Genomic DNA, 10,602 nt, shown 5'->3' with positions numbered 1-10,602 from the left:
ACACCCTACTAACAGATTTTCATGCACTTACAGTACAGTATATAGGGGAGGGCTGGTGAAATGCTCTAGCTACCGATACTTCCCTGCTTTCCAAAGATAATTAAGGACCTATTATCATATCAGTTTATATTTTATTTGTATTTTTTTTACCACTTCATAGGTGCTGATATTTGCACAACCCATTTCTGACTCGCCACCTCACTTTTGTAGCTCGATATACTAGAGGGCTCTTCAAAATGCCAGTTAGCACTACTTCATACAAGGCTGGAACAATGGTAAGTGGTCTATGCAGTGTTGATTTTCAGACATGTAACCGTATACAGTACATGACATTGTACTCTTTAGATGTTATGATTTGGTACTTCACCATGTCAGATGATAATAAACTAAATAAAGGCCTCTATCATTTATACTGAAACATTACATCTGCAAATTGTTATCACATTATTTTTACATAATTTATAAACCATTTACATTGATTTCAAAATTAACAATTTTGATGAAGAAACAAACGTTGAATAATAGCATGTGGTTGAAGAAAAAAATCAAAGGAAATTTAGAAATTTGCAGATGTTGAGGAAAAATTTAGATTTGCTTGTCCACATATCCATAATAAAAATCATGGTAAAAGCACATAGAATAGATGAATTAAATAATGAATATTAAAGGAAATCACTCTTTTATTCCTCATGTAATGCGTCAAATACACAAGCCAGATAATGACAATTTTCATATCATTCCAAATTTTACACTGTCCATGATTGCTGATGGGACAGTTCTGGCCAGTTACCAACTTTCTCTGGGACTTTTTTGTTAAGGATGATTTTTTGAAAGTGCATTTTTATTATTATTTCCATATACATGTACATGTATATGTACATTAACAAAATAATTATCTATTGTATTATGATTTTACAAATGTTGAAAATATTTCAATTTTTCTAACATGATATTTTTATTCACCTAATTAGGTAGAACTCTGTTCTAACTAACATATTCTACTGGAACCTGTTTCTAGTTCATTGTCATCTAATCAAAATTCTGTAGGTTTTTGTATAACAGCACATGTTGTCACAGTAAAACTTCATTGATATAAAGTGTATTAATAATAATAATAGTTGTGGAGTCTTTTATAGCGCTCATATCTGCACATTGCCACTCCTGGCGCATCATTATTATTACCCTGGCTTTAGCATGGCTGCCATTACAGTGCACAAGCATTTTTTGAAGTTCTTTTTATTTGAAGTAATGATTGTCCATGCACCCCTCCATTTTCTCACTAGCTGGAGGCAGCTGTGCTCTGCGACCAGCATGGTCTCTCCTACTTCAAACGCATCGAGAGCACGCTACAAGATCTGAAAGGGAGCAGCCAAGATCAACCCAGTGAACAGACATGCAGTGTGGAAATGATGAGGAAACTGATCACCACCATACAAGAAGTATGTATAGTTTGGTGTTATGATGTGTATTATATTAAATCCCAAAGCATTGGTGATCTGCTTATCGCTCTGGGCATTGTTTCACGATACTGTCATAAGTACAAGTTTGCCAACAACCCATTCAAATGCGTTTGGTGACAATTGCTCTGGGCATTGTTTCACGATACTTGCCAACAGCCTATTCAAATGCGTGTAAAGCATAATACACATGTTCAATGGGATGACGGAGAGCTTGTACTTTAATATGAGGGTGTCGTGAAACGATGCCCTAGGCTTTATTTCATCACAGATAGGGTTAGGGTTAGAGTTGTGTTTTATCTTAATTTTAGGGTTAGGAGATTAAGGAAGGTATAGTGTTTGGTCCATGTTGCATTGATGATCGCTAAATTGTGCTTCTTTTTAGTTGTAGTAACTGCCTTGCCAATATTTCTGGCGTGTTCTGGTAACAGTTTATGAACAAAGATAGTTGTGCTGATGATTTGCTGAAGAACGCCAGGTTTTATCTCTTTCGTTGTAGGGCAGGTCCAAGCTATTTGGATTGTGACGTACGGGACATTCAGAGACTTTAAACAAGAAATAACAACAGATGAAATTATTTATATGGCTATCTTTTGGTATGAGTCTGTAGCTAGTATGGGCTAGTTCATTTGTGGAAAGTTTTAGTTCTGACTAATTTTTTAATTAATTTTTAATGTAATTAATGTGCTTAATTAATTTCATCTGTTGTTATTTCTTGTTTAAAGTCTCTGAATGTCCTGTATGTCACAATCCAAATAGCTTGGACCTGCCCTTTAGCAACCAGAGGTTGTGGCAGAAGTAAATTATCTCAGATGGCTTTTTGAATCCTCAACTCTTTCTGAATAATGCTTTTGTTGCTTTCTATTTGTTGTAGCAACTGCCATGCCAGAGGTTCTGGCAGGTTGAAATCATGGTGTTGGTCATCAAACACATCGCAGTTTCTACACAGGAAGGGGAGTCAGACAATCTCTCTGTGCTCTTGGACAACGGACTCACTGAAATGCTAGGTAAATGTACAGATAAAAAAAGGAGATGTCATCTGTTTAGAGCTAGTAAGGGGTTAAAGGGAGATGTAGTCAGTTTCCATGTGCAGTAGGTCACTAGACTTTGTGTAAATTAATGGGTGTACAAGTCACGCACACAGCAACCCGTGGTCCCGTCAAGAAATACCCCCTAGTCCCTCAGAGATTCTTCTTGTGAGGTAATGTAAGATAATGATTTGATATGGAGAGATCGGTGGAAAATGTAGAGCATTAGGCCTAAAATAAAAACTTGTTGTATTGCCCTTTGCGACCGACCCAAAAATCTGAAAATCTACGGTCGGCATTTTAAAAAAGTTTTTTTTTAATTTAACCGTTTTTTAGATTTTCTTTTATTAATGAATAAAACATTTGTATTTTGTTTGTTTAAATGGGATATAAATGCATAAAATCAAACTATTCCAAAATTCTCACTCGTGCAAACCATGGATAATTATGAGGTGAAAAAGATATCAACTTGGAATGATTAAAATCTGAGAAATATTAGCCCAAAAATTCAAATCTGAAAAATATCGGCCCAAAGAGGGCAAAAAAAATAAAAAATTCTGACCGACCGACCCATGTTTTGGCACCCAAAGGGAAATACAACAAGTTTTTTTTTTTAGGCCTTATACATAAATCTTGTTGGTCATAAAACTGAATGCTAATCCTGGTGATTGACAACACCCATTATTGGGTAAACACACAAATGGTGTTGAATTCTCCTTGAGAGGTACAGCTGAACACAGAATTAATGTTTTTCCGGCTCTCGAGTCTCAACAGACCACAGGAAAAAAGAAGAGAAAACTTCTAAATAATAAAAAAAATACTGACTGTGATTAGATTTCATGTGTACCATTGGAAAGGAAAACATTCAGATTACAAGATCAAACATTGTATATAAACTTTACTAGTAATAGCCTTGTCTTGATTTCTTGTTTTACTACAGGTAAATAAATTATCTTTACTTCTGGTAAATACATGTTTTATACTCCTAGTAGCTATTAAATGGCTAAGACTTTTGTGACTGTTTAAATGCCTATTTTCTAAATTTCATTTTAATAGTGAAGAAAATCGAACTGGCACTTTCATTCAAAATATCTACTATAACTCTTAAAAGTGCAAGTTATTTTACAATGCACTGTTTTGGTTTCAGTGTTTGTGTTTGAAGAGACCAAGAGACATGTTTCCCAGAATGGAAGAGAAGCTCGTCCCGAAGCCGATCATTTGATGGAAGTCTTGTTCGAAACTATCAATGTGAGTATATCACTGGGGGGGGGGGTGTTTTACAAAGATCCTAAGTTGAAATTATCTCTAAGTTGGACTTAACAATTATGGAAAGCTTTTAACATATATGAATTTTTTTTTAAAAGTTATTTTAAAAGGCATAAAATGTTGATTCAAATTATTCATGATTTCTATTATCAAGGAGATTCCACATTCGTTATGTGGAATCTATAAAAAGTCTGAAATATTTAAATTTTCACTATTGACTATATTTTATTTTTAGGCTACAAATGGCTCTCCACAATTTTGAAGTCTAATTCAGAGTTAAGTTTGACTTAGGATCTTTGTGAAACACCCCCCCCCCCCCTGATCTACAGAGTATACACAGAGGCTCAGCTTCTTGTTATCATTATTTCTTTACTGCAACCAAAACTTGGGGTTGGCTTTCAAATAAAAATAAAAATGCAAACAGATAGATACCAGTGGTAGAAATAATGTACACAGTCAAAAAAAAAAATCAGGTCTAGCAGACCTGCCAACCAGTACGATTTAGTCGTACTTTGTATGATTTTTAGAAACAAATACGACAGTACGATTTTCCTCAATAAAATACGATTTTCAAAACAAAACAAACAAACTTTAAAAAAAAAAATTTAAACTTTTTATTTTTTATATTTTTTTAAAATTTAAAATTTTCTGTGTGTGTGTGCCATTTTCAATGGCAAAATGCCCATTCTGTCCTGTAAAGTATCCTTCAAGCATCTCACATCTGCAATTTGGGGATGTTCATTGGTTTATCGAACCAACAGTCGTGACGAAATCATGCATATTCAACCAATGATCCACTAAAAAAATTCTTCCTGTATGTATAGGAACTGTAAGACGCATTGATCCGCGTAACAGTCCGTGTTTATTTTTAAGAATACAACTTTTTCCGTAAAATACAACTTTTGGGATTAAAGAATACAGTTTTTGAACTCCAGAGGTTGACAGGTCTGGTCTAGTTAAATAAATGTATGAATAACAATGTGCTACAATCAAATTATTACACATTTTAATATAAATTGAAGTAAGCTCATGAGTACAATATTTAATAATGATTGTAGGTAACTTCAGAATTAAAAGGGTATGTGTATCTAAAAAATTGACCAGTTTATAACAAAATTGACAATAATAATAATGAATATTTAAAATATAAAACAAGCTAATATACTTGTACAGGGTAAAAAGCCCTTCCGACTCTTAACAGATTAAATGATCTTTTGATGGTAGTTTTGTTTGAAACTATCAATGTCAGTACTTGTTTCAAACAGTTTTAATAACTTTGGAATCGAATGGTAATGTAGTAATCAGTGTGAGTAAATGCTTTGATAAAGTGAGCTTTTTCAAAAGGTCCTTTCATTTTTAAGCTCAAAATATATTTGTATTAAACCCATCATAAATGCATGTTTAAATGATCATCTGATTAAGCCATCGTGTACTTACATGCATTTTTGATCTAGTGAGTTTATTCCATATTTCATCGCCAAGGCAACAAATACATAATACATTTCTACATTGGGTAGAAATGTATTATGTGAATAATTAATGAGCACAGAAAGAAAAGGGTTTTTAACTAGTCATCTCCACCACTACATCTGGAACACTAGACCATATGTTTTCAGAGAATAGGCCTGGGTACTAACATACATGTATGGAAATTTATGGATTTTTCTTTCCCAGGGACCTAGTGACATATAATTCCATAATTAACCTGTTATAAATGAATGAACTACAACTTGAAATCAGTCTGCATAATTTATTTCTTGCTATATTGGGCAAGCCTCATTCAAGTTTTCAGATTGTCAATAACAACTTTTCTTTAAAAGTATGCATACAATTTAAATATGTTATTAAGCCAGTCTTATGAGCCTGTGAGTTTTGATTTGTTCCATGTTCCTCTGTCAAACAACCAATCTACTTTCCTTTTTAAACACCACAAACAGAATTTTCAGCTAGGGCAACTGTATTGCAATGACCAGTTCTCACTACTATAGATTTTCACTCTGAACAGCTTTAAAAAAAAAAAACCTTTGGAAAAGTATCTTAAATGGAAGTTTTATCTTTCTCCAATGGATTTTACAACAAAATAATGTGAAATGCAATCATAGTTTTTAGTGCTTTTACATAATTATGTCAACAACATTTCATCATAGATTACAGTTCTGAAATATTTGTGTATATATAGTGCAGTGGTCATGTGTATATTTATTTATGACTTTTGTGATTGAACAAACATCCTATAAAAACAAAACAATCCTGCATGTACATGTATTTACTTCAGTGATCATATAGTTAATGTCAGCCCTCCCATCTTCATTTTGTTTTTATAGGATGTTGCTGAATACAGTGGAGCAGCAAGAAAATTAAAAGTGGAAGCCTTTTGTGCAAGATTGATCAAGCTTGTTATCAACAGTAAAATAATTTTCCATACAAGAATGGAGGTAAAGATTTCAACTGTATCGACAATTCGTGATTAATGATGAAAACCTGATCATTCTTTATGAGTGAAAAACCAAAAACTTTATTTTATTTAATAGTTTTACATACTTCATTAAGTTAGTCCTCATATATTTCACAGAAACTTAGTTCAATTCATTAATGCTCTGTATTACAGGTATTAATGCACAATTAATAAACCATGACAACCCTTTTAACACCTATATAAATAAATCATGCCCGGAAAAAATTAAATAATCTTGAAACCTGTGGTATCTATCCCATGATGAATGCAATGTAGTACAGTGTAGGTTATTTTTGTGGCATTTGTTGAAGAAATATGAATAGAATAATTTGATACAGTGAAATCTGTATATAAAGACCACTCAAAGGAGACAAGAAAATCAGTCTTTATGAGCAGGTGGTCTTTAAATGTAGCTTCCTTTAGTACAGATTTCAATTAGAAACTCTGCTCAAGGGAAACCAAAAAAAGTGGTCTTTATAGACAGGTGGTCACTAAAGCAAGGTTAACTGGTATTGATTCATATTCTTAGGCGGAGAGGACCTTGAACCTGTTGCTAGAAGGATGTGAAGATGAAGACTTGACCTGGGTCGGTGAAGATCCCGTCATAGCAAAGCTTATGTAAGGAAATATGAAAGCCCGGCTTGATAAAACCTGATTTAAATCGGTTTCGCAATTTTTTTCTTCCTGATTTTTTCCTGATTTTTCTTTTTCTTCCCGCTTTTATCCTGATTTTCCCTATTTTCCCCTTATTTTCTCTATTCTTCCCTATTTTCCCCTATTATTCCCAATTTTTTTTACTCAAGGGGGGCATGGTTGAAGGAAAAAAACAACTTTAAAAAAAAATTAAGTGCTCACTAACACCCCTGGATAACTCACTGTGGCATCAACAATGTTACAAGCTCATTCAATTATCATATCTATATCATATTCCATATCTAGTCTCTATTCAGAATTATTAACATTTTTTCAGAGCTTCCCAAATTGTGGAAAGATCACTTATTTTGACGGGTTATATTTCTTTGAAATGCTATGATGTAAGGATGCGATATCTCATCACCATGGCATTGGCAATGTTGAATGTTCCAAAAGAACTTGCCAAAACCTAACGGCATATATGCGTCTGGACTGTGTATTCTTAAATCTGTCACTGTATTAATACTGTAGTTTTGGATATTACCAAACAGTAAACCAGGTAAGTCAATTTAAAGTATAAGCAACTTCTGTGTCATTAATAATCACTTTTACTTTACAGCTCATTTTATATCTTTCAAAAATTTGTGAGGAGACATGAAATACATGACTGTTTTAATAAAATGAAGTTTTCCAGAACTTTTGAAAAGTCAAATAAATTCAGGCTTACCCGCAACACAATGTATGCACATTTTCCACTCCCTGGGGAGCATTCCAGCCATTCACCATTTTACAAGCGCCACTTGCTAATCCAACCACATTAACTTTTGCATTCTACTGGGTCCCATTTAACACCTGGGTGGAGAGTGGAAAATGTAGATCAATGTCTTGCCAAAGGACATTAGTGCCGCGGCGAGACTTGAACCGCGGACCTTGTGATCCAGTCCGGTGAGATGTCCACTCGATCACAACATATCATTCTTTGCCTTTTTCGACAACTCTTCTATGTTTACATCTCACTGTATATAGGCAGCATCTAGCTGAATTTCTACCAGTAGCGGGTGACTTTGAGATGCAGATTGCAGTCACAGAATCCTTGGCGAGAATGGTGACGAAAAGTGAACGCAAGAGAAGGTCTCCTGCATGGTTTCCTTCAGGGACCATCAGTGAAGCTTTTTTAGCCATCGATGACCAGCAGTTTGATTCAGTAAGATTCATTATTATCAATAGGTTGTTTTATCATATCTTTGATTTGTATCTATGCAAACTTAATGTAGCTCCTTCCTTTGAGCATATAAAAAAGTGCATCTGATTCTGTGTTCGCAAGACATCTATGAAGCCATGATGTATCCATGGGTGAGCTTATCATCTTTTGCAAAGTAAGAAACAGCGTTTCTATACATACATATCGAATCCCACTATGGTATACGAAAGTGATTTGTGGGATGTCGCGTTTATCAACTCGTCACAATTAAAAATAAAGGCCTTGTCTCTGCGCAACTGCTTTGCGCCATTTGACCCGTGAAGCAGAGCGTTGCTCGGAAGTCAACTAGGCCACCGCACATGGCGTGCGCTATTTCTCTGAACCAGACATTAGCCTGGGAAGGTCTGATATGTATGTGTGTTTCAAAACAGCTTTGCGTTTATCATCTCTCATTAAACGTTATTGTGGCTCATTCTCACATTCAAAACACAATTTTTTTCAGCGTTTCAATATACCCATATCTAAAGACGTTTGAAAACAGGCTTGCGTTTATCACTATGCAAATTTGCCTGAAACATGTTTGAAAACGCTGATTTTAAGCCAGAAAACGGATGTTAAACGCACCAAATGATCAACCCTTAGTTTATCATATCGAGCTAAAGATCCCTTGATTTCTGTATTTGAACTGCTTGTGACAATATTTTGTTTTTATTGTTTTATAGGACTGCCGCATATTTCTGAACCTCTTGAATAAAAGTTGCCCAGGTAGAAGGTGAGATTACAAATCATTCATTTTAAATAAATATATTAATGTTACAAAAATTAAACATATCGTCGCTGTTTTCACGAAGTGACGGGAGTGAAAACAAATTGCATTCACTTTGCGTGACGATTTTCCTCACTACCGTCACTTCGTGAAAACAAGGACGATATATTAGGTTTCATTGTATTTTATTGTTATCTCAATTTATAGTGAAATTGAATCATCTCAATTTATGGAACCCTTAACCATATAATTTGTGTTGAGTAATGCATTCTAAAGCTCTCATAAAGAGCAGTTTTATTGTACTGAGCAGGGGCGTGTATTATGAAGTCTTTTGATTGATTGTAAGGTTAATATTGAGCTTTAAAAGTCTATGGGTGGTATTCTCATAAGTTAAGCCGGGACTAAGTCCAGACTAAACAAGAATTTTAGTTCACACTTCTATGGAATGCTAGGTTTCATCTTCCTCCTTCAATATTCATGACAAAGATAATCTACCAAAGACTTTGTTGAAATTCAGTTCATACTCATATTATCTTTTTCTTCCCATTTCATTGCAAAATTAATTTTTGGACACTTTTCATTGAAGGATTAAAATAATCTGTACAGGGTAAATTAGTTTGCAACAGGCACTCCATAAAAGTGTGAACTAACTAAGTACGCGCTAACTTAGTACGCGCTACCGGAATACCACCCTATGGCTCATCGTTTATTGATCAAACCTACACGACCCAGATCTGTATGATTAAGAATAATTTATGTTATAGAGGGGGGGGGGGGGGGGGGGGCAGAGGGAATTATATAGCAATGCCTATCTTTTTCTTCAAATTATATGACACTTTTCAAGGCCAACACGCTTGTACGAATCTTAAATATTTTTGTCCTTCTGTATAAATTATTTTTTCCTTTCTTCATCATCTTCTCATTTTACAGTGTTTATTCTTACTCATGTAAGAAAGCTTTCTTGGGAGATTATGAGGTGAGTGAACTTTGCTCTTAACTTTCCCCAGGGAAAAAATAACAGTACAGGGGGGTGTTTCACAGAGATCCTAAGTTGAACTTATCTCTAAGTTGGATTTAAAAATTATGTAAAGCCGTTAGCATCTATGAAATAGTTTTATAAAAGTTATTATAAAAGGCAGAAAATGTTGATTCAAATCATTCATATTTTCTATTATCAAGGAGATTTCATATTCTTGATGTGGAATTTAAATAAGAAGTCTAAAATACTCAAATTTGTGCTTTGAATATATAGTATTTTAAGGCTACAAATGGCTCTCCATAATGTTTAAGTCCGACTTCGAGTTAAGTTCGACCTAGGATCTTTGTAAAACACCCCCCAGGGCCCTGTTACATAACACTTAGCAGTGATGTTAACTTCCATGGAAACATTGACTTGATTGGCTGTTGAATGTTGTATGGTAGTTATTATCGATTACAAAGTTACCATCAAGACAATGGTAAGTTTGTTTTATGCAACAGGAGTGGGGGGGGGGGGGGGTGGGGGGGGGGGAAGGGGCTTGTATCTTATAGACCAGACAAACGGGGTTTTTTTTGGAGAAAATGGAATTACATTACATGTGAATTGACAGTTGGTGTAATTTGATAAGATCAATCGCACAACCCATTACAATGGTTAACAGCTAGTTGATTATAATTTGACTTTGCAATTGATTAGTTTTTTATTCATGACAGTTGCTTTTGACAGTTTGGTTGGTGAAGTTTATTACATGCAGGTACTTTAAATAGTTATAAGTGGCAAAGCCATTTATTAAGCAATGATGAAAAAGTCTATTCAA

General features: G+C 34.4%; 1 protein-coding gene across 1 annotated transcript; it reads left to right on the top strand.

Annotated features, from left to right (window-relative positions):
* Positions 1 to 757: 757 nt before the first annotated feature.
* Positions 758 to 10,523, top strand: LOC115923234 (synaptonemal complex protein 2-like). Its single transcript, XM_030983626.1, has 10 exons — positions 758 to 781; positions 1,284 to 1,439; positions 2,332 to 2,464; positions 3,633 to 3,733; positions 6,076 to 6,186; positions 6,736 to 6,824; positions 7,866 to 8,043; positions 8,763 to 8,812; positions 9,737 to 9,782; positions 10,512 to 10,523. Exons 1-10 carry the CDS (start codon positions 758 to 760, stop codon positions 10,521 to 10,523), a joined length of 900 nt encoding a protein of 299 aa, XP_030839486.1.
* Positions 10,524 to 10,602: the final 79 nt, after the last annotated feature.

This window comes from Strongylocentrotus purpuratus, unplaced genomic scaffold (assembly GCF_000002235.5).
Source record: "Strongylocentrotus purpuratus isolate Spur 01 unplaced genomic scaffold, Spur_5.0 spur5_scaffold_13, whole genome shotgun sequence".
NCBI lineage: Eukaryota > Metazoa > Echinodermata > Echinoidea > Camarodonta > Strongylocentrotidae > Strongylocentrotus > Strongylocentrotus purpuratus.
The sequence above is the reverse complement of the archived record's forward strand: the minus strand, read 5'-3'. Positions and strand labels throughout refer to the sequence as shown.